Source organism: Hippoglossus hippoglossus, chromosome 2 (assembly GCF_009819705.1).
Source record: "Hippoglossus hippoglossus isolate fHipHip1 chromosome 2, fHipHip1.pri, whole genome shotgun sequence".
Taxonomy (NCBI): Eukaryota; Metazoa; Chordata; class Actinopteri; order Pleuronectiformes; family Pleuronectidae; genus Hippoglossus; species Hippoglossus hippoglossus.
The window spans coordinates 6,274,849-6,297,989 of NC_047152.1; the positions used below are offsets into that span (position 1 = coordinate 6,274,849).

The window sequence follows — 23,141 nt, forward strand, 5'->3', positions numbered from 1 at the left end:
TCAAAATTGTCGTTGACCAGTTTTTCTGCTATCATCTAATTTAATAATCACGTCAGCTTTTATTTTCGACCCGTACATTTGAATGCAACTTGAGTCTCTCCCAACACTTTACCAAAGCAGACATGCCAGTGTGTTAAAAAACGAACACATCCTGTGCCATTGTTTAAAAGTGCCTTTCAAATGTGACTAACTCAGCCTTATACTGTATCTAATGGCCACACATGCAATTATAAACCTGGAAACTTAACTTTAGCTACGTTACACATTTTGTTTACATGTGGTCTTTGGGTTCTTGTTCCTAGTGTTCAGGATCTATTTTAACATTTAATTTTAAGTGCCTGTGCAAGTATTTGGGGGCATAGTAGCAAAACCTTTATGTTAAACCGGAGCCAGCTTTGGTCTGAAGAACATAAATGAACAGTTTTGTAATGTGTTTTTAGGTTGTTACAAATTAACATCTGATGTGTTTTATTTAAAACATATCTCTGCAGTTAAAACTTGTTTTTCACTTCCACATTCTTACCACAACATTATTACTTTTTGGGCTGGAAACCGTGTTTTCATTCCGACAGAGTATTGAAGGGGTCTGACAGAGGCTGGGGAAACATGACATAAAAATATTTTTATGGAATTTCAAAAATTGTATATGTAATATATTTGCAGCATCACAAAAAGAGCATATTTATTTTATGCAACAAAAAAAGAAATATTGAACTTGTTTTAGTTTATCCTATTGTATAATTTTTTTTCTAAATAATGTTTACAAAAAACCCCACAAAAATACAACTTATAATATATTCTGAGCATCAAAAAAGGGCATATTTATTTTATGCAAAAAAAAAGTAATTGTCTGTTGTGTTCTGGCATTTAGGATGATGTGAAGTTTTATAAGATGTGTCGTTTACATGGTGTTTCATGAATTGTAAAACTTTGACATGATCTGTTTGTGTCTTTTCAACTGTAATACAGTGTTTGTTTCACTGCTGTCGCATGAAATCCTCTGTTGTGATCAAAAAATGGGTTTCGCTTTCACTGATTCTTTAAAATGATTCTATTTTTATCCTTTGACTTAAGTTCTAAACCAAAACGTCCAAAGAAATTGATCAAAAACCAACTTCAGATATTGACAATCATGTTTAACATTATTTTTGTTATGCTTTAAATGCATCCTGTAGCCTCTTAGCAGCAGAGGAAACCTCTAAAACATCAATACTAACTGTGCTCATGCGACAGCAGTGCATGTTGTATTTATTCCTGTTTGTAGAAAGTGTGTATATATTGATGAAGCCAATCAGGGTACTAAAACATTCTAGGAAGTAAAAGACATCTGAGGGAACACCAGGACATTTTAAAAATGCTTTTATTTCTTGACCACTATTCTGACAATGTCATGGTTTTCCATCAGATTTTTCCTCATCCAAGTCCGTGGAGGAAATAATTCCAAATTCTGACGATAAAATCATCCAGAAACATTATTTTTTTTGTTTGTTTCGTTTTGTGTCCCTCGTGTGCCGAGTGTAAACAAAAGCATCACGTGACTGCAGCCCGTCACTCCGCCATTGTCATTCTCAACCTCTACAGTTTCAATGCACCAGTGTACATAAATAATAACAACCAAATGTGCAGATGTTGTAAATAAAGGGCCTTTTTTTTTTTTTTATTGTATTGTGACGTAGTCCAAGACTTAAACCTGTGGAAAGTGGGAAAAAAATTAAACATCAGTGGAGCTTTTTGGGATTAAAGTGGGGAGGGTTAAAAAATGTAACCGGAAGGGTGAGTTTTTCCACTTGTGAAGAAACCTGGACGACACAGTAGCTCGACACAGTTTGAATCAAACACCAGGAGCTGCATGATTATTCCAACTTCTCTGTGAACATCTGAACAATGTCCAGAGAGAATAATCCAGCACTTTCCAGAGGGTTCAGTTGTTTGAAATGTGTTTGGATATAATGTTGTCCTGGTTTGTTGTATAGTGCATGTTCCTCCATATATAAATATGTTATCTTAGTGTAGTCAGTAGAGTAGAAACCAGCAAAATATAAAAAAACTGCATCAGCAACACCGTGTCTGTGGACTTTCTTGCTTTAAATGTGAGGTAAAAAAAAAAAAATGACATGCTTTCCTCTGATCGTAGTCTAGACTCAGTCTTGATCCCCTTTGACCTCAACATGAACTTGACTTGCCGTGAGACCCCCTCTGGCTCGAGTCCAGGCTGCATTTCAGCTGAAGTGTTTGAGTATGAGCTTTTTTCTGAGGTCCTCTGCCTGGCTGTCGCGGTCCTCAGGCCTCTGTTCCAGGCTCTCGGGTAGCTCGGGGGGGTCTGTCCTTTCCAGAGTCCAGGCGTCTAATCCCGACTGCAGGGAGGCGTTGTGGAGGACGCAGCAGGCCAGCAGGATGGATGAACTCCTCGCTGGAGAGTACTACACACAGAAGAGGAGGGATGAATATCCAACACTGCTCATGATACTGGTCGTTGCAGTTTTCATTTATTTTTTTATTTTACCTGTAGGTATCCTTTGGTGCTGTCTAAACATCTGAATCTGGTCTGGATGGCTCTGAAGGTCCTGTCCACTATCTCAAGTGTAGCATTGTGCGCCAGATTATATTCAAACTCTGCAGAGGATTCTGGGTTGTTGACTGGGGTCATCAACCACTTCCTCAAAGGGTAACGACAGTCACCTTGGAAACAGAAAACATTTAACCCCTTACCTCCCTTTAAACAACAAGCATCTTAATTGGATCTTTTAGTCAGGTTGATGTTGGGAGTCTAAAAATCCCCGTCTCACCCAGCAGCCACCAATTCTCAGTGTCCTGCAGCTGTTTGCCGAGAGCAGACCTTTCTAGAACTTCTGCGTCATTGAGTCCACCCGGCCAGTTGGTCTCTGCGCTGAGCAGCAGTCCTCGGGCGTCACACACAAGCTGGCAGGCTACAGAGTGAAACCCTTTCTTGTTCACATATGTCGAGTCTTCGCTGTTTGGAGCTTTGATGGCGACCTGGAGATGAAGAGCAAAGAGGGAGAAAGACCAATCAGTTGCCTGCTATACAAACTGATAATTGTACAGTTAATATACTTTATTATATAAACCTGAACACAGTCCAGCACTCCCCCAACTCCTGGAAATCCTGCCATTTTCTTGAAATCCTGGGAGGACAGCTCTCTGCTGGAGGGATCCCTGTTTGGAAAATGTTATTATAAGGGTTATTATGCCTTTTCTTCTCCACCTTGAAGGCTTATTAATTAAAAAAATAAGGCTGTAAACATGGTATTTTTTCTGAGCGTCACACTGTCACTGTTCAAAGGTTTTTCCATTCAAATTTAAGAAGGATGGATTGTTTACTTGTGAACACCTGAGATGCTTCATTTTCCTTGTGGAACTGTAAAGTTACTGAAGTGTCGTGCTGTCTATACCTGTTGAACACGATGAACTCCGGAGCTTTCTCCACCAAGGCTTTGGTCACGTTGGACACACATCTCGACATCGAAGCCTGGCTGATCCCTATGGTATCTCCCATGGACGTCTGGAATGAGCCAGATGTGTAAAAGCCCAAAGCTGCCAACACCTGGACATCTGGACTGATGGCTCTGGACCGCTGTGTACGTCTAGACACATCCTAAAACACAGACATAACAAAGCAACATAGTGGTAGACTCATTCAATGTCATATCTGGCATGTGTGCGTTCATTGAGTGTGAAGACACACTCACTTCTCTAAGTAATTCCACCAGATAAAGAATGAAGTCTCTTGGGAAGCTAAAATGTTTGAGGAGGAAGGTGTCGGAGACAGAATCCAGGTCAAAGCGGTCCAGCGTCTTTTGACCTCGACCATGTAGCAGTAGATCACAATCCAAGATGGCTATAGGGATCGCCATGCTGTGGATGATAAACAAATACATGAATACAACACATGAAGTCAAAAGATTACTGTTGTATTCTTCTTAGTATACTTACTTCCTGTTTACACCATCATCTCCACAGACAATTGTTGTGCTGCAGATTTAACAAACTATAACAACGTTGTGTTGCATATTGACCACAGAGTTTATTAATTTTACAAACTAGCCTTGTAGCCAATATAGCCTTTGTTAGCTTAAGCAATCTGAGAATAGACTTCCCAGCGAGTATTTTATTCATATATATAGTTTCCGCTACATTTATAGTGTTTAAACACAAGTATCCATTCAACTGTATACGATGACATATTAAAATAACAGGGGTTTAAACTGTTGTCACGCTTTAAAGCTAACTCTCTGGGAGCAGCTAACACAAGCTAGCAAGCTACTTTGTGTTAGAACTGTCTTAATTTGCGCTTTTCGGCCCAAGTGGAAACTAATCTACACCCGTTTCGCCAACTGGGTATAATTAAAAACAGAAAGTGTGATGAATGTGTTATGAATGTTTGTAATATTAAAGAAAAAGGTCGCTTACTTCACCCAAGTCGTGCAGCATTTGTCAACCAAAACAAGCCACGGGAAGACCTACCTTTCGGTTCAGAGTCGCAGATTCGACACAAGGAAAGTGCCACCGTGGTGTTTACGTATAAATTGACGTTTCGTAGTAAAAATAATAACAAAATAGCTCATATGTATTTGTTTTCCTATTTATGGGATTTCTTTGTGTTTTCTAGCCTTTATGTGACACGTAGGTTTTCGACGAAAGTGCCTGTGTGGAAGCACTGCGACCCAAGCACGTTGACATGGAGGAGATAAACAGACGAGCAGCCCCGTCGTCTTCAATGTTGTGTACATCTCAGATGGATGTTTAAATTGCCGTCGAGCACAGTTTTTCTCGTCGAGTTAGTTAACCCGCTTTTTATTTTATCGAAGCTTCATCTTTAAGGCAACAGCCGATGTAAGTTTTGCTTTGTGTTTCACACTAAAGTGCGTTGTAGCCAGCTAGCTAGCTAGCGCTAGCGCGTCACACAGTGTGTCACTGACTCACTCGTCTCTGTGACAGGAACAACAAAGTCGACTATCGATTAAATTGCTGTTTTATTGCTTTTAAATATATCCGATCGTGTTGTGTACAGTGTTAAGTGGTTGTCAGCGTCCTGTGGTTTAACATGACCTCCAAATCCTGCTGGACAATCTCATGTTATCGTGGAGGCCTCGCTACGTGGCTGGGGACAGAAGCTGCTGCTGCACGGAGGCTAAAAACAACAGCTACAAACAGCGTCTGTCGTGTTATTGATGCAGACGCGTTATATCTTACGTCTTTATTTGTCTTTTAGGCCTCTGAGCTGTTTGGTTTAGGCAACATGCAGATGGGATTAAAACTGAATATTCACAAATATCTTTGTTGACACTCACTCACCTTCTTCAGCAATATATAATTTAATAATTACATTTTAATGAATATAGGTTGGATGCAGTTGCAAAACAAGCTCATGCCCAACATTATAGAAGGTTGTTTTTATATGTATTTTTACAGTTGAAAGTGGAATAGGAGTCTGTTTTTCTGCCCATCCCTAAGTGACTGTCATGTTGGATTGCAGGGTCGTGTCAACATGGACAGTGACCTAAGTCCCCAGGATAAAAAGGACTTGGACAAGTTCATCAAGTTCTTTGCCTTGAAGGTAACAGAGAGATATGTTCTTTGTTATGAGCTTGAACCTAGACATGTCAATGCCGTCTACAGCCTATCGAGTGTCCCTGAGGCCTTGTGTTGTCTGTTACACTTCTTAAACCAACATGTTTTCCCACTTACCACCAGTAACGGTGTCCCTGCTACTCTGGATGCTCATGTAAACAGCTTTTTGTTTCTAAGATGGCCGCTCACAATTCGATTTCTCATTTTGAGTTGTGTGTTTGTAGACTGTTCAGGTGATAGTCCAAGCCCGACTCGGTGAGAAAATCTGCACTCGCTCTTCCTCATCCCCTACAGGCTCAGACTGGGTAAACCCATTTTCCTTTCCCCTATTATTCATTTGTAGTCATCGATGAGATTGTTGTAGTTGTTTTGTATCTGTAGCTTGTTGTTGCACACTGTTTTCTGCTTGTATAAGTGTAAAGTTTAGTCATATTGTCCCCCAGTTTAATTTGGCCATCAAAGACATACCAGAGGTGACTCATGAAGCCAAGAAAGCGCTGGCGGGTCAACTGCCAGGCATCGGACGCTCCATGTGTGTCGAGATCTCCCTGAAGACATCAGAGGTAAAAACCCTCCCTCTGATCATCTACTGCTTCCATTGTCTTCTTTTGTAAAATAATGATCTCAAACTCTGCAGATACTTGATTGTAAGCTTTATTAACATATCGTAAATAATCACATCAGTTGTCAGGGCTTTTAAAACATGAGCGGTTGGTGAAGTTGCACGTAGAAATTACGTGTATTTTATGAATTAAAGTTACCAGATGACTCATCTACTCATGTATGTCTAAACAATTGAAAATGAAGATGTACATTTTTTGTTTTCTCCCAGATTTATGTCCCTCTGCTCATCTGTTCCTCTGTTTCTTTCCCACTCAGGGAGACTCAATGGAGTTAGAGACTTGGTGCCTGGAGATGAATGAAAAGTGAGTTAAGGGTTGTTAGATGAGATAAGAGGCCTGTCAATGCCGTCCATGTGTCTGCGTACAGAACTAGCTTCGAGGACCACAACATTTTTAAACTGTAGTAATAGAAGCAATTTTCACAATACTGATGCTGTAATGGTCACTTCATCATGTGCTGCACTAGTGACGACTGCTTCCCCCCTGCACGGCTTCAAAAATAACAGAGCTTTGTGAATAAGTGAGGGAACTGTTGAGAAGTTCAAATAACCCATCACAGTGAGCATCAGCTGCTTGGAGTCATAAATGGGTGAAGTTGTCCTTATGTCAGTGACATTTTGTTGTTATAACACATCTCTAACGTTTAATGTTTTCACCCTGTGAGGCTCTAATACTAGGAAAAGTTGAGAATGAGCCTACATTTTCTGTTTTGTTTCGCCTCTAAAGCAAAGGTCCCCATTTTAAAGTATGTCTTGTAATCCACCAGGAGCAGACTTCCTCATTTTGAATTTGAGTTCAATAAGTAAGACCCAAATGACAAAAAGTGTATATATTTTTTACATTATTACGATAGTTATTTGAAAGGCCTCCAGACTGCTGTATACTAATGAGTCTTGCTGTTTTCTGTTTCTGCTGCAGGTGCGATAAAGACATCAAGGTGTCATATACTGTGTACAACCGTCTGTCTGTGCTTCTGAAGTCTCTGCTGGCCATCACCAGAGTAACACCCGCCTATAAACTGTCCAGAAAGCAGGGACATGACTATGTCATATTATACAGGTATGTGGACTCTCCCGGTCGCTGTTTAGCTGTGAGTATTCAGTCCAGTCGTCTAAACCTCCCTGTTTGTTGTGTTTCTGTCTCCCGTCTGTCCAGGATTTATTTTGGAGAAGTCCAGCTGAATGGATTAGGGGAAGGTAACTGTGACCTCACCTTATTGACTGACATTTCACAAATCACTGACAAAGCATACACAATGACTTAACATTATAAAAGTACAGTTGGACAAGAAGCAAACTAATTATACATTACACTCTTAACAGTTTTGAACCTTAGTCACATCTAAACACAAACGCCCTCTTTGTTTTTAAGGTTTTCAGACAGTGCGTGTTGGTGTCGTTGGAACCCCTGTTGGCACAGTCACACTTTCATGTGCCTACCGCACCAACCTGGCATTTATGTCTAGCAGGTAACCAGAACTCTCTAACTGATTTTCTTAGAAAGGAAGTTATTAGTTATTATACTTATTGATTTTATACAACTGTTGAATTGTTGTCCTCTGCAGGCAGTTTGAGCGCTCCGCTCCGATCATGGGCATTATCGTGGATCACTTTGTGGATCCTCCCTGCGGCAGCCAGCGTCCTGCAAATATGGGTCACCCCTGCAACTACAGGTAACCACCGAAAGTTCTGGAAGTGAAAGCAGCCGTTCATTTTAAAATGGAGACACATCTCAACTTCACTTATGAGTCCCTCATTTTTAAATGTATCAACAGAAAGAAAAAACTAAGTTATTTTGTGTTTTGTATTTTGTGTGTGTAGAGCTCCAGATGACGAGGACGGAGGACCGTATGCAGGAGTTCAGGATTCACAGGAGGTCTGCACCACCTCCTTCTCCACCTCCCCTCCCTCTCAGGTATGACACTTACTCATTTCTTTTATCCTTCTTTATTTAAACTTATAACCTTTTCTCTCCATTTCCATACCTGTTTTTTATTTCACTTTCTCTTTTCTCTCTTTGTCTTTTCTTTCCTGATGTCCTTTTATTGAATGTTTTTTCCGTGTGTGTGTGTGTGTGTGTGTCTGCATTATCTCAGTGTGTGTGCACACTGAGTCCGTCTCCCTCTAAACTGCCCAAGCCCCTCCCTCTGGACAGTCTGCAGCTTCCATTGGCTCCCGGACTTGTCACTCACACTGTGAGTCTGCGCTGGCAACCGTGTGTGTGACGCTCTGAAACTGCACTGATCAACTCGGCTGTTCTGTCAGATCCCTTATGTTTTGTTTTGGGGTGTGTGTTGCTCCTTGTTGTGCCGGAGCTGCATCAGAAACTTTGTTTCACCATCATCCTTTTGTCCTTGTTTAAAGCTCCATCACTTACTAATAGCTTTGTGTTTTGACTCCTGTTTGCTGGTGTTCACTAGATTTTTTTCCATCTTAATCTTGTATCATCATCTCCTTCACCTCTGTTCTGAGAACAGTATAGCTGCTTTCAGACATGCACTGAACTCCGGACATTCCCAAGAGTTTTTCCTGTCAGCCCCCTAATAAAATGTCCCAAAAATGTCAGACTTAGCCCAAAATTCACAACCAACCAGTGGGCGTGTAGATGACATTTCAAACACACAATGAACATGAAACTGAAAGGGGAAAAAAAGAATGCAAATGTCTCATGATGAACAAGAGCTGAAAATACACGTAGAAGACGCAGACAAAGATGTCTACTTGGAAAGACAAATAGATTTGAGAGCTTTTGGTGACAAGGGCTGATGCCAGTGTTGAGGTGCTGTAAACAAAAACAAACTCAAAAAATCTCTTCCTGGGTTGTTCATATCTGAGTGGCAAAGTCCGGAGAATGTCAGGACCCAGTTGTCCGGAGTTCATGTCTGAAAACAGCTTATGTCTCCAGGGTTTTTCCTAATTCCCTACGTTTCTGTTTCTCTCCAGCTTTATGCTTCCAGATTATCCTACCATCCTCCAACTCTAGCAGGAGCTGCTGATCTTTGTCACCCCGCTGCCAATCCTAACCAGGTGATGCTGCACCAATCACCTCACTTCCAGACACAGAGTTTGACCAATCCATCAGCACAGCCATTGTTATTGGCCATTTTATCATAAATGCTGATAGCAGAGATCAGACTCTAGTCTACAAAAGATACACAGCCACTGTAGACAACAGCTTTTCCCCCCTCAAAAAGAAAATAAAACTGGTTATAAAACTAACCCCCTAATAAGATTAAACTTTGATTGAAATCTCTGCCCTTAAATACTGTTCTACTGTAAGTACCATTGTTTTTTGTTGATTTAATGTTCTCCCTCTTCAGGTATTGCATGCTGTGAGGGAGGGCGGGGTTATGCTGGTTCCTGCCTATCCTCATGGAACAGACACCCACCTGACAGCCGAGCACGCCCCCCACACCCCTGGCAGCAGGTAAATCTCTGACATCACTTAAACTCAGCATCAACGAAGTTATTCCCTTTTGTTGTAATAGTAACATGTAGCAGGTTGGTTGACGAGACTATTTATAACCTTGTCTCATCCCCGTTTCCAGCGGCGATGATGACGGTCTGTTGCACAGCGATGAAGGGAGGAGTGCTTCTCCCTTTGACCCGGTGGAGTCTCTCAACGCGTTCACGAGGAAAGTCGGAGCGTTTGTCAGTAAACCCGCCACACAGGTAAATCCCATATAGTCTGTTGTTTATCCACTCGTGTTTGCATCACTGAAGGGAACACTGAATTTCGATCTGTGTGTGTGTGTGTGTGTAGCTAACAGCAGCCAGTCTGGACCTGCCATTTGCTGCATTCGCTCCTCGAGGCCTGGACTCGGAGGAGAATGATCCCATGGTAACTGTTGACCTCTGATGTGTCGTCTGATCTTGAAATGGACAATGAATAATTCTTAGAAAAATACAAAACTGGCAGATAAAGTTGAAAACTTTAGGTTTTTTTTGCATTAAGATATTTTTGTGTTTGTGTTCAGGTGCAGCCCCCAGACTCCCCTCCCTGCCCGTCCCCCCTGCAGGCCAGCCTTCACTCTCAGGGCTCGGAGGGATCGGGGCAGCAGGACGATTTCGTTATGGTCGACTTTGTACGTACTCATTGTTTAAGTGTCTTCTGCTCACTCACTACTGTCCTGACGTTAAAAATATAAAATGTTTACTCACTGTTAATGAAAAGAATTGTCAGATGGTCCATGGTAATTTACAATACAAGTGCTGGAAAACAACTTCACACTAAAATATTTTTCTTAAAAGAAACCTGTAATTTTTGTGAATTTGAAATAATGCCATCCTCCTGTTTGCAGAGACCTGCCTTCTCTAAAGACGACCTGTTGCCGATGGATTTGGGCACCTTCTACAGAGAGTTTCAAAATCCTCCACAACTGGCCAGTCTCTCTCTACACATCAGCTCGCAGTCGATGGCCGATGACCTGGTAACACTTTAGATTTTTACTGTCAATGATGTTTTTAAGTAGAGGTGTTCTGATACTGCAGAGTGGCGGGTATCGGAACAGCTCTAATTTTAAATCTTGTTTTTCATGGTGTCCTTTAGCAAAAAAGTGAACAAATGTATGTAAACAACTGATTTGCATTTTCTTTCTGCAGGACTCTCTGCCAGAGAAACTGGCAGTCTACGAGAAAAACATCGACGAGTTCGACGCATTTGTGGACATGCTCCAGTAGAGGAGGAGGAGGAGGGAAGAGGCCGACGGGAGAGGACTGCATTCTAGTACGGATGAAATAGCTAAGGAGAAAAATTTAAGGGAGAAGCACACTGGAGGCTCTGTAGTTGTTTGTCCTAAATCACCATGTTTTAATGTGAAGCACCTCGTTTCCTCTCAACTTCCTGTTCAGCACACGCGCCACCTCTTCACTGTAAATACTGTATTATTTCCTCTGACACCCCCTCCTCTTGCTCTGGTTGTGTAAATTCAAACTGAAAATCTTCTGTGTGGCACCAAACTTGTTTTTTTTTGTCACTTTAGACAGCCATGACATTCAAGGACAGACAACTTTTAACTGTAGTTCACTATAATCTCTCCCACCCTTGAGGTTTCCTTTACACCATGGCCTTTCTGATCATATCTGACCTGAAAGATGAAATCAAATCTTGACCAGACTTAAAAAAAAAAAAAAAAAAGATTATTTTCTTCAACAAAAGCTGGTCTTAGAGAAAAATTCCACTTTGGCCTCACGGTGGTAGTTCATGATGTGTAGTGAAAAGAACAGTTTAAGTTAACTTGAAAGCCTGACCCGAGCCAGGTGTTCCCAGCTGGCCTGGGGATATAAACTTTCAAAGTCAGTCCCAGTGGAGAAAGAAGTCATGACAACCCTTGTATGTGTAGAGAAATCAATTTGTTGTGGAGCCACGCCTAGTTGCCAGTTAATAAAGTGCACTAGTCTAATGCAACAGTCCTGCAGTTAATCCTTCGTTCAAGAAGATTCAAATATTCAGTTCGTGTTAAAGGATTCTGTAGGTTGAGCCATTTCCACGCCATGAGAGATGAATTAAAAACTTGCTGATACCATTAACTTGGGTTTTGCAGGTTTCAACAAGTAGTTTACGTAAAGTACGACAGATATGAAGGAATAGCAGAGTCGCTGAATAGTTAAAGATGAGGTGAAGTAGCAGAGTGGAGATTAACCCGCAAAACAGCACGTTACTTCACAAGAGACAGTAGGAATTAGTCTTTCCCAGTCAATTTTAATGGAGGGAGGATTTATTGCAGGACTGTTGCCTTAGTTTTCTTCTAAAGTGTCAGCTCTGAACATCCAGCAGTCTGTACATCCTGCTAATGTATATTTTGTAAAGGGCAGGGGGGGGATAAACAGCTGTCTACAAAAGGCACCAGGTCAACATCCATGACTGAGTTTGGTTGAGAGCTTTAATTTAAACATTTGTGTCCTAATAAAGCATGGTTGCTCTGTTGAAACAAAGGAGGAAAGTCGTGTCTCAATTCTCAAATGGAATTTTATTGTTGGTATTTTCTGCAGTTCTATAACATACCTGCAGGACTGCGAAGGGTCGAAAACCATAAAGAATAACAGTATGGTAGCACGCATTTTACAAATACTCTACAATTCATGTTCCACCAGCATGTCATACGCGTCGTGGTCAGCTACAACTCAACTTTCTTGTCCGAGAACCCCTAACTCTGCTACGTGAAGGGGCAGAGAAGCGTCCAAACATTTCCAGTGAACAGCTGTCTGAAAGGCTATGGAGGAAAGCTTCTTAAATCAATGTCAACTCTTTCCAGACAATGATGATGTAAATTTCCTAACTATTTATATTTTCTAGAGTTAGCCATTTAAACAAACATGCCGTTACTTTTGAAACATACCCTCTGAGGTCGCTTCCCCCCAGGAAATACGGAACCAAAAGAAATAAAATAAAAATACAAAAGGAAAAAAAAAAAATTCACAGGAGACAGGCAGTGTTTGCCCAGTGTGCATTTTCACCTAATTCAATTGCTCAGTCCAAGAGAATGTCCTGTCCCCACTCCCCCCCACTTCGGCCCCTCTGAGCCGGACTGTCCAATGAGATTGTTGGGCTAAGTGGAGAATGAGTTCCTCTGGGCGCAGAGACAATTCAGGGAATGGTTGGAAACCAAACGCCCGGATAGAAGTTGAGTAATGGCGATGAGACGCAGGGTGACTGATGCACTCTCCTTCCCATTTCCTTGGATACAGGGTTAAAGTCTTGGATGGCCAATGTCTTCCATTGTCATAATTATCCAACCTGCTCCCCCAGTCTGCTGAATGTGGGTGGAGTTAAACAATCATACGATGGGATGGGGGGGGGGGGGTGTCCATTAACACTACAGATCGGAGCAGGAGGAAGAAGAGGGAGTGTACTGAGGAGGTCCAGGAGCTCAACTTTTCTTCATGGGCTTTATTAATTTTTTTTTAAAAAAGGAGCGGGGAGGTGACCAGGGTTCAGGCTCAGGCAGTGTTCAGTAGGTCCTGTATGGCTTTCTGCTGCGTCTCGTTCAGCGACGATACACACTGCGTCCATAATCCTGCCGACATCTGGAAGACACGACAAAAAGGGTCAATACCATAAAAAAGTACTACTCGATGTTTAGTCACCTAAAATAAATCTAAAATAAATGACTGATCAGACACCTTGGACTCCAACTGTGGTGGTGCTTAATTCTAAATCCATATCTAGGGGACATTTCCTGACATGGTGACATAGCTGTAACTCACCTGTACTTGACGGATGTCATTTGCGAGACGTTTGCTGCAAGCGTCTTCGCTCTTGACCGATTCATTTGCAACACCCTCTGCGATGATGAGGAAGATTTTGGGAAGGTTGGCGTTGTCTGGCCCGAGGACGATGGGGTTGTTGCTGCGGAGAGAAGATGATAATCAGCAGGAGGGAAATGATGGGTTTCATTTTTTTATTTTTTTTTTTAAATCGGCAAATATGTGGCAGTAGTCCTACCTTTCAATGAGGTCGCACAAAAAATCAAAAGTGTGCACGGCCTCCTCTTTGTCCTCGTTGAGTGGTAGCCAGCTGAGCCAGTGGGGAAGAATCTCGTTGACGTTGACGCACTCCGGCCGAAACCTCATGACCTTTCCGACAGCGGAGATGCAGTTCTCTGTGGCATTAACGTTTTCCTTGGCGCGCGACTCGGCTGCCTGGATGACTCTGACCAGCAGCGTGATGGCCTCTGGAACAACGAAACACAAGACATCAACAAGATATCAAAGAAACGATACAGCAACATCACCCGAAGTAAAGACCAGTAACCAAGACGTACCTGTACAGAACTGGCGGTAGTTCTCTCCTCCGTACTGAGCCATGACACCAACGCCGTAGGCGGCTGCCTGCCGAACCTCTGGGCTTGTGTCACACACCGACTGCATCATCGGCTGCAGGAAATACTCTGCGTATTTGAAGGAGGAGGGGCTGCAGTGCTCCACCACGTCGTCAAAGATGCACAGACCCCACTGTCTGTCCGCCCACGGCCTGTTGGGACACTTAAGACGAGCAAGACGATCAAGTTAGTTACAGTTTCTCCCTCAAAATGTGAAGTGAATCAAAAGTCAATTTGGCACCATCTAGTGGCCACTTGTTAAAGGCCCACTCTTTTTTCCCGTAGACTTTTATTGATACAGAATATATTGAAAATTTGAGAATAAAACACTAAGAACTTACAATTAGCTGTACGATGAGCTGCAGCAGCTGTTCGAACCATGGCAGCACCTTCTCTTTGTAACTACTGAACACTGAGTGCAGGATGTCTGACACTTTAGTCAGGATGTACACATCATTCTCATCCTGGAGAATAGAAAAAGGAAGGTGTTGCATTGTCGTTAAATATAGATGAAGTTTCATGAGGCATTTATTGTACCAGACAACCTCCAGCTTTACTTAAATATAAACATTTACCTCGTCTTGTAATGATTCCTCCACCTGCTCGTCATAGTCTTCATCCTGTCTCTTGGCTGTGAAGACAAAGTGTTGATCTGATGTTAAATTGTACAAAAAGATAAATTCTGAAGCACAAAACAGAGAAAGACAATTTTTTAAGGTAGTCTATGGTTGCGATGAAGCCTCACTCTGTCTGAGCTCCTGGTTCTTAAAATGCTCCTCCAGTTTTCCTTTCAAGATGCCACCCAGCTCCTCGAAATGCTCATTGTTCAGACACCCGTCACCCATCAACTCAATACACTGACGGAAAGCACAAACTCACATCAGTCAGAACAGAAACTGGACACCAAGCCTTGAATTGTGCTGATTGTTTTAAGTTAAAGTTACCTTGGCAAAAGAGTGCATGATTTCTGACAGGACGTCCGAGTCCGGCTCTGTGCCGATGGCCTTGATGAGGGCGTCGCACATGAAGTGCCACATCTGGGTGAGGTACTCGGGTCCTCGAACACGAGCGCACTCCAGCAGCAGGGGCATGGATTCGGCTGCAGCCACTCGCACACGTGAGACAGTTATGGAAATGCCACAAACACGGCTGATATTGTGATGAACAAATTAAATTGATCAAAAAACTTTTAGATGTGAGGAGGAAATTCCAGTTTTGGTCAAAAGGATATCATCATGGAAGTAGAACTTGAGTAGAGGAACCATCAGCTTCACCACCTGCTCCGTGTACTCAACAAAACCTTCCTTCAACTCTTTGGCATAACACACCTGAAAAACAACAAACATTTTACTAACAAGGATGAAACTCAACATCTAGATCCAGGTATAGATGAACAATGGCTTTATGTCAGTGCTACTGGCTGTTCCAGATCTGACTCAATATCCCTCGGGATCCTGTCAGTTTGGAAACCTCACTCTTATCAGGCACTCACCAGCATCTGACAGGCAGTGGCCTTCTCCTCTAGACCGGCCGTCTTTATGCCAAAACTCTGCTGGTCGCCCAGGTTGACAAACTCCCAGCCGTCATCCTCTGATATGTTCTCCATATCCTGGGCTAAAAGACAAAGACATTTTTTTTTTTATAAGATTGTCATCGCCTGCTGTTAAAGTACATTTAAAAGTCCCATTGTGTGACTTACTGTCGAGGAGGGCCACCTCAGGCTTGATGGAGGCCGTCTTCATCAGCGGACCCATCACCACGGGCAGATACTGCTGAAACTCCTTCCCCAGGATCTTACACATCCTGGCCCAGGCTGAGATCATGTACGAGATCTAAACCACACACACAAAACGTGACAGTTTGACTACGTAGAAAGGAATAATAAAAAAAACGTAATAGTTCAAAATGTCGTCCATGTCTTCTTACCTGAGGATCGTCATCCTCCAGGTCATTGAAGTCTGTCTGGGTTTTGAGGAGCAGCTGCATGACGGCAGAGGCATCTGGCATGAACTAGAAATAGAACAGAAAGAATAAATAAATAGGAAGTTCTCTTTGAGATCTCAGCGGAACATTTGATCACATGCTTCACGGATGTACCTTGTCTTTGCCGACAGCCAGGCCGATGAGACTGATGCACTCTATGGTCTTGCCGCGAAGCAGCCGCAGTTCCTTCTGCACTGCATTTTCTACGATGTGTTTGAGCGAGGGCATGAACAGGTCATAGTATGGCACAAACTTCTCCTCAGCTGTGTCGGCCACCGAGGCGATGGAAGTCACCACTTGCTCCAGGACCAGTTTGGTGCCCTTCTGGATCAACTGTGGGGGAAGAGAAGACACAGTAAAGTGGATTAGTTTTGCGAGAAACGTCACATAATTTCTCTTTATGATCCCACTGCTTTAATCAACACTAAATTAGTTTTTCTACCTCCTGCAGCTTGGCAACCATAATGACATGAAGGTGCTGCACCAAGCTGTCCAGATAAGGGATGAGCAGGGATTTGGGACAGTCCTCTGTGAAGTTGATGAGGGCGGCAGCAGCGTGCGCCTGCACCCGAGGGTTACTTTGGTCTTCCATGGTTTGAAGCAGGGCTGAGATCACCTGGAAGGGAGACAGACAGGGTGAGTCTTCATGGTCCACAGCAGGAAAAGTCAATTTGGGTTATAGCTTGCAAACACAATTCTGCATCCGTATATTTCTGTTTTGCTGCAGCACGTGAGAAGGAGTGCTAAATAAAAATCAGTTGAATAGCTGATCTAAAATCATGATAGACTACAGAAGCTACTGAACTTGCAGCCACCAGAAAACGCCACTTAAAATACCTTATCGTGGAATTTCTTTTGGAAGGTTGGAGCAAAGTCTGTGGCCATCTGTCCAATAGCATTGCAGGCCGCATAACGCACTCTTGGATGCTGAGGAGAGAAAAAAAAAAAACACCATAAAATATAGCAGCTGCCATGTGAACAAATCCTTTAACAGTAGTTACAAAAACTAAAATATTTCTTACAGGGTCAGAGCAGAAGAGGAGCACAAAGCTGACGATCTCCTGGAGGATAGCCTCCATCTGCTGGTGGCAACCCTCACCAATGGCCGACAGCGCCATCAGCCCAGCGTGACGATACTTCCAGTCAGCTAGCGACAAACACGCACGGTTAATCTCATGTTCACAGTGACCGATTTAAAACCTTCAATGTGATCAGTAGCTTTTACTTACGGTTCTGCAGCATCTGCATGATGTGCTGTTTGATCATGGGCAAAATGATCTTTCCACCCAGGCCACAGGCAATCCTGTCCAGAGCGCTCTCCCCGGCCACAGCGTTACTGGTGAGTACACAAAAGATTCTCAAAGATACTGCCAAACATGTTCTGATCCTTTAGATCTCTCAATTTAGACGCCATAACTTTTCATCTTATATACAAAAATGAAACTCCTGGAGCGAAGCTACAGAAAAAACTAAATGTTCCTATCCTAACCACAATACATGTCCTGCTGATGATGTTCCTACCTATCAAAGTCATCGTCCTCCAACTCATCAGCCATGGCCCACTCATCGTCATCCTCCAGGTCCACCATCATAGCCAGCATCTGTGGCACTGAGGACACAACACATAACAGTTGTCTTGAACTATTCAACCTAACATCTTAAGGTGGGATAAGACTAATGGGGAACTCTGAGTTACTTGATATTAAACCAAATCCTCACCACTCGAAGCCACAATGGCAGTGTGTTTCCTCAGCATGGCGGCTGCCGTCTCAGATAAGGTGACGATGACTTCCAATGACAACTGCCTCTGCATGTTAGTCAGGTTGGTGTCTGCACACAACTGAGAAGGGGACAGAGATAAGTGAGTGTTGAAATTGAATGCATCATTTTGAGCAGTAAAGTGATAGCTTGCATTATGCTGCTCTCTGACTCACCTTCAGACAGAGCTGCAGAGTCGCCTCCAGGTTGGGCCTCAGGTATTTTGGCGCCGTGTCTGCAATTTCCACTAAAGACTTGAGCACAGAGTCGTCGCTCTGGTAGCAGGACTCGTTCACCGCCTGATGAAAAACAAGATGACTTTCTGTGTTGCAACTTCATTCGTTCTGAAGCAAGCAGCTAATGCTGAATTCACACTGCTTCTGTAATCTGAGGGTTTAACTTCCAACTCTATCATGATTAGTCACTGGCAAACAAACTGAAACCCTGTTGTTATGTAGCTTAAGAAGGATTCAAACATTTATAGCTGTTGGGAAATGACTTGATATATTGGACATCCTACATCCTATAATCTAGTCTGATGCTAACTCGGGTTGTATAATAATATAATCACTGCTGGGAGGAGCAGCTACTGGTCTTGTTAGCACTGTACATCACGGAAATGTGTTTTGTTTGAATTAACTTCCTTATTCTCTCTTCAATGTAATTTGTATTTGCTTTCCACATAATGGGCCTAGATGGTTAGGACCCACACAAAACAACAAACAAAAAAGTCAAAGTATCGTTGTTTAAATCTAATGTAGAGGACATCAAAACTCAGACGTGCTTGTGTCTCACCTGCAGGATTCCTGGCAGCAGGTCGGAAAAGTGCTTCAGCAGAGCGGTGTTGCCTTCGTTGGACAGAACGAAGGATGCTGCAGCCCGAGCCGCCAGGGTACGAATCTGAAGGGTAAGTATTTAAAAAATGAAATGCACATTCATAATCAATCTGGAAATGATCTGCCCTGTGACTGTTTTAGACCTTACCTGTGGGTTAGCCTGGTCCTGCATGCACTGAACAAGCATACGTTTGATAACCTCCATGTAATGCTGCTGCTGGTTGCCAAAAATTCCTGGGAAGTTCCTAAAATGAAACCAAATCACATAATCACCCACCGCTGCTTATGCCGAAACAAGGAAGTAGTTTGATTAAAACTGGGGCTCACCAGAATATGTGGAGTGCCGCCTCTCGCAGGCCGACATTGTCAGAGTTGACAGAGTCAAACAGAAACTTTAGCAACTCTGGCCACTGGTTATTTCCATCATCGTCTAGATTTTTTAAAAGGGCACCACAATAAGAGGATTACTGATCATTTCTGCACGACAACCATCACTATCTAAAATGACAGAATGTAGGAAGTACTTTAGAGCAGAAACAAAAAAAACAATCAGTCAGCACACAGGTCAAAGCTTCAGGTTGTGAAAAATCTCTGAGGATGATTACCAATGAGGTTGCGGCAGAGCTCGGCTGCAATATCGCAGACCTTCTTGCGGATGTTTGGCAAGGTCTCCTGCTGGATGCTGGTCAGCAGTTCTGTCTTGATGACCGTCTGCATCTCCATGGTCAGGCCCGGGTAGATCTCCTCGAAGGAAGATGACAGCAGCCGCCGAAGCAGCACTGCAGCCATCTGTCTGACCTGAGTGGATTAAAAAATTAGTTTCAACATTGTTACACTCCCCCTCTGTGGCCTCCAACACCAAAGTACATGACTTAAACTAATGTTGTTTTAGAACATAAGACAAGATAGAGAATATCCCTTGTATGTTTGAAGGTCTAGCGCAACCACCAGTTGATGTTATTGGATGCAAGAGACCACCAGCGAATGTTAGCGGCATATCTTCAGCGGTGTATGTTAGTGTCATCACCAGGTGTTTTTGACCTTTTAATTGCAACAGCTTTACAAGCCGAACCTGAGGGTACACTAAGGCTAAAGGTAAATCTGACTGGCTACTGAGCAACCTGATGTTGGATGTTGCAACAAATCTGTGACACAAATAAGTTTATACAACTTCCTTTTGGATTTATCGAGATGCCCAACAAAACCCACTGCTGCCAAAGCATGTAAGAATGAACTGGGTGTCTAATTAGAATAAATGGGTCCCCCCCCAAAATAAAAGCCACTCTGACAAACCCTGCAGCATCCCAGAGTCACCCTCCCTGGGCTGAGCACCTCCATGCCTACTCTCATTTCAAGACTCTAAAAATACCGGCCTCGAGGTAAAGAAGAGGAGAGGAAGCATGGAGGACCAAGCAGCTGGTGGACTCAGACTCAGAGTAAACATAATAGCCAAAATGCCAAAACTGTGACTCATGGGTCTTCGTGTCAGGGTGGGGTGAGGGCACACGTGTAATGACACACGACATTCTTAAAATGCCGTCAATTCGGTATCTTTTCAAAGTGAACATATAACAACACGTACAGTATGAATCCTTTTAACACAAAATGTCCTTCATTACTGGTTCAGGAATTGCCAGGGTTAATACTTTTTACATTTGGCTGGGACGCTAAACTTAAAGATTTCAGTAGCCTTCCTTCAGTTCAAGCCAAAAAAAGTCTTGGTACAAACCTCCTCTGCAGCAGATGCATCTCTGATGGCCTGCAGCAAGAATGTGATCTTGTTCGGGCCCGGGATAGTGTCATAGGTCTCCTGCAAAGAACATTACGGAAAGTGGTAAGGATGAGTCGTCCTATTTGGTGCATCGTGAGCAACAAGACAGATGTACAATTTCAGATATTCCATGGAAAATGGATCACTACCAGTGAGAATGTCACAGTCGCTTTATCGCAGTCACAAAGAAAAACTATTTTGCACACACCTGTACGTCCACGCTGTGTCACATTTCGAGCTGAAACAGATGCTGTGGTCTGTCAGCAACTGTCCAGAAATCTTCGTAATTTTCTCATAGTTTATGACGGACGTAACTCAACAAACCTCAACTACATATTTTATTTTCTGATGCATTCTGCCCGTTTGTGTTGGTCTCCACTTGCAGTGGTTGTAAGCCGCATAAGAAATGCAAACACATAAGGGGATGGGCTCCATGGAGATGCATGAGACCTTGGGCGTGTGCTCCGGGGACAAATAGCTGATGGAACTGATCATGTGCAAGTGGGGCTGATGGTAAACAAAAATGTGGCTGTGTTTATCAAGTGATTGAACAGAGGCTCCAAGTTAAAACAAGTCGATGTCTGCTGGAAAAATGCAAATGAGTAAATAACCGTGAAAAGGTGTTTTTAAAGTGAGCTAATTTGCATGACAAAGAAGCAGGACATGGAAGTATCACTGTGGCAACAGGAAAGACATTTAAATAGAAACTGCACGGCCACATTTGGGTGTTTTAAGTTAGCAGATGTGTAACAGTGAATGTAAATACAACACAACTCCTTCATGTGGTGTCTCAAAATAACCTTATTTCTACTCACGAAGTCTGTCAAACATCAAAACTACTTTTACTGAACATCAAGTAGTCCAAAGTATTTCAATGTGAGTTCACAGTATTTATGAAATTGACCTTAAAGACTGTTAGATGCCCATGGACACTGTCCCGTAGCTGTAAGCACTAGCTGTTCAAGTACAGCTGTAAAGTCCCCTGCATCTGGATCAATCCCCATTATGTGTGTAAGACAGTTTCTATAAAGGATAGATTCCAATGAGCTTAGCATCGCGACAGACAGTCTGTGTTTTATAAAAGGAAAACGCTGACTGACTGAATGGGGGGGCTTTGAGATAAGATTCAACCCCCTCATGCAAAAGTGGGGGAACTGGTAACAAAAGCTTTGCCGCGACCAGGGGCCGATCGGGGTGTGTGTGTAGGGACCAGGCCAGTTAGACTCTCACTCAGCCCCAAACAAATCCCCAGAGAACCTAATCCAGTGAGAGGGATGAGGGGGTGTGTAGTGACGTGGCTGTAACTGAGATAAATAGCTTCACGGATCACGTCAGTGCAAATACAACAATAAGGGGGAAACAGCATGTTTTTAAAAGTGCTGTGTTGTGACTTCCACATACAAATCACTGTAGGCCAACTGCACAAGTAACCTGGATGCTAACATAGCTAGCTCTGAAGGAACTAACTCCACACTGGATCCCATGGCTGTTTTGTTTCCCTCAGTTACACACACAGCGACTTAATGATCTCATCTAACTCGTGTTTAATCCCATGCTAACCAACCACGTCCTGCATTAGCTCCCTGGCTAATGGAGTGGCAACACGTAGCCCCACGCTACTTCCTGTACTCCACTAGCTAGGGGGCTAGCTCCACTGTCAGCTGGGGAAATGAGGGATCGGCGCCCGGTTAATGGGTAAATTCACTTTCACTCAACCCCGATGAGGGTCTCGCGGACACATGGCGACACAAACAGTCACAACCGGGCGAGTTCGAGCGAGACACGCGTTGTGTCCACACAACTACGCAACACGGTGGAGGTAGTTAGCCGAACAGTGCTCGGTGTCGGCTTCTCGTCGCACGTGGACTCTCTCGGAGCTTTGACGTGAGGGCTCGGTGCGCGCGCGGCCAGGCATGCTAAGCTAACAGGCGGCTAGCCGAAGCTAACCGGAGCGAACCGTTACCTCCAGCCGCCGACCTTGTCAGCGGCGGGGGGACAGCAGCGCTCTCCCCCCCGGTCTTTACCTCCGATTGTTTCCTGACGTCGTTGTCGGGGCTCATCAGGTTGCCCAGCAAGAGGTAGAACTGCTGCTGTTCCGCCATTGCAGTGAGGATCCGAAAGGAGCAGCCGGGAGGAGAAGCGGCGAGACGAGACCGGCTGACCCTGCTTCGGTCACACGGCGACGGCGTCCTCCCATTGGTCCGTGTTATCAGGGCTACTCTCCGCTCATTGGACCCCACCCGTGTCGGAAACGCACGCCATTGGCTCACGCGGATCATCGGCGCGCACTGGGTGGAATCGACGCACGAAAGGGAATGCGATGTTCCTATTGGTTGATAGTGAATTACCAAAGCGCGGGAAGTTTCTTCAGCGTATTGTTGTGGGTGAAAAGTAACTAAGTATATTTACTCAAGTACAATGTTGACATACTTTCCATTACATTGTCAATTTTATAATATTTAAAAATATAAGATTAGCTGTCACAAATTATTTTGCCTCATTCATAGTCATTTTATTTTATTTTATCTATAGTATGATTATATATAATAACAAAAATGGGGCCACAGAATAAGTAACTTTACAAGTACTCAGGTACCTTACTAAAGTTGTTTTGTGTTCACTTATATTTTCTACACCTTGTATAGCACGCACAATAAATTCTGCATGTTTTAAACCCCTTCCACACATGAAACATGGGCTTGTGTTGTTAGAATGCAATATAATAAGATAGATGCCTACATTTCTCTCAGGATCAATACATT

The 23,141-nt window shown here is 43.3% G+C and overlaps 3 protein-coding genes across 5 annotated transcripts; 1 reads left to right on the forward strand and 2 right to left on the reverse strand.

Annotated features, from left to right (window-relative positions):
• Window positions 1-1,343: 1,343 nt before the first annotated feature.
• harbi1 (harbinger transposase derived 1) lies at window positions 1,344-4,487 on the reverse strand. The gene is made up of 7 exons (XM_034611976.1): window positions 4,429-4,487; window positions 3,708-3,873; window positions 3,411-3,613; window positions 3,087-3,174; window positions 2,787-2,994; window positions 2,504-2,679; window positions 1,344-2,420 (listed from the first exon to the last, which is right to left on the reverse strand). Exons 2-7 carry the CDS (start codon window positions 3,870-3,872, stop codon window positions 2,220-2,222), a joined length of 1,041 nt encoding a protein of 346 aa, XP_034467867.1. The 5' UTR covers window position 3,873; window positions 4,429-4,487; the 3' UTR covers window positions 1,344-2,219.
• A 173-nt stretch (window positions 4,488-4,660) lies between these two features.
• atg13 (ATG13 autophagy related 13 homolog (S. cerevisiae)) lies at window positions 4,661-12,032 on the forward strand. 3 transcript variants are annotated; one of them, XM_034605134.1, is made up of 18 exons: window positions 4,681-4,851; window positions 5,495-5,575; window positions 5,814-5,894; window positions 6,033-6,152; window positions 6,469-6,515; window positions 7,131-7,271; window positions 7,368-7,408; window positions 7,584-7,680; window positions 7,777-7,884; window positions 8,033-8,126; window positions 8,308-8,406; window positions 9,155-9,238; window positions 9,532-9,638; window positions 9,760-9,883; window positions 9,975-10,052; window positions 10,189-10,296; window positions 10,513-10,641; window positions 10,814-12,032. In XM_034605134.1, exons 2-18 carry the CDS (start codon window positions 5,507-5,509, stop codon window positions 10,889-10,891), a joined length of 1,605 nt encoding a protein of 534 aa, XP_034461025.1. In that variant the 5' UTR covers window positions 4,681-4,851; window positions 5,495-5,506; the 3' UTR covers window positions 10,892-12,032. The 3 variants fall into 3 exon arrangements, with proteins under 3 accessions (XP_034461041.1, XP_034461025.1, XP_034461033.1); XM_034605142.1 differs by having other exon boundaries at window positions 4,684-4,795; window positions 10,814-11,652; XM_034605150.1 differs by lacking the exon at window positions 8,308-8,406 and having other exon boundaries at window positions 4,661-4,851; window positions 10,814-12,031.
• Window positions 12,033-12,165: 133 nt separating this feature from the next.
• On the reverse strand, window positions 12,166-22,673 carry kpnb3 (karyopherin (importin) beta 3). The gene is made up of 26 exons (XM_034605090.1): window positions 22,404-22,673; window positions 20,338-20,418; window positions 19,214-19,406; window positions 18,936-19,038; window positions 18,757-18,853; window positions 18,568-18,672; window positions 17,949-18,071; window positions 17,734-17,854; window positions 17,536-17,623; window positions 17,244-17,350; window positions 17,037-17,161; window positions 16,852-16,941; window positions 16,457-16,630; window positions 16,129-16,347; window positions 15,958-16,041; window positions 15,731-15,863; window positions 15,524-15,645; window positions 15,263-15,359; window positions 14,976-15,148; window positions 14,777-14,888; window positions 14,607-14,662; window positions 14,373-14,495; window positions 13,975-14,194; window positions 13,656-13,884; window positions 13,418-13,559; window positions 12,166-13,237 (listed from the first exon to the last, which is right to left on the reverse strand). The coding sequence occupies exons 1-26, from the start codon at window positions 22,656-22,658 to the stop codon at window positions 13,151-13,153; spliced, it is 3,459 nt and encodes a 1,152-aa protein (XP_034460981.1). The 5' UTR covers window positions 22,659-22,673; the 3' UTR covers window positions 12,166-13,150.
• Between the last annotated feature and the right edge of the window lie 468 nt (window positions 22,674-23,141).

What these genes read in the sequence shown, in the direction of transcription:
- harbi1 (XM_034611976.1), bottom strand. Translation starts at nt 3,872, where the DNA reads ATGGCGATCCCTATAGCCATCTTGGATTGTGATCTACTGCTACATGGT. An exon ending in TGGTGGAATTACTTAGAGAA is followed by an intron (nt 3,614 to 3,707) that starts GTGAGTGTGTCT and finishes TCTGTGTTTTAG; the next exon opens with GATGTGTCTAGACGTACACA. An exon ending in GCACCAAAGGATACCTACAG is followed by an intron (nt 2,421 to 2,503) that starts GTAAAATAAAAA and finishes TTCTGTGTGTAG; the next exon opens with TACTCTCCAGCGAGGAGTTC.
- atg13 (XM_034605134.1), top strand. Translation starts at nt 5,507, where the DNA reads ATGGACAGTGACCTAAGTCCCCAGGATAAAAAGGACTTGGACAAGTTC. An exon ending in CTGGCATTTATGTCTAGCAG is followed by an intron (nt 7,681 to 7,776) that starts GTAACCAGAACT and finishes TGTCCTCTGCAG; the next exon opens with GCAGTTTGAGCGCTCCGCTC. An exon ending in TCAGTAAACCCGCCACACAG is followed by an intron (nt 9,884 to 9,974) that starts GTAAATCCCATA and finishes GTGTGTGTGTAG; the next exon opens with CTAACAGCAGCCAGTCTGGA.
- kpnb3 (XM_034605090.1), bottom strand. Translation starts at nt 22,658, where the DNA reads ATGATCCGCGTGAGCCAATGGCGTGCGTTTCCGACACGGGTGGGGTCC. An exon ending in AGGACCAGGCTAACCCACAG is followed by an intron (nt 18,673 to 18,756) that starts GTAAGGTCTAAA and finishes CTTACCCTTCAG; the next exon opens with ATTCGTACCCTGGCGGCTCG. An exon ending in GAGGACGATGACTTTGATAG is followed by an intron (nt 17,351 to 17,535) that starts GTAGGAACATCA and finishes TGTACTCACCAG; the next exon opens with TAACGCTGTGGCCGGGGAGA.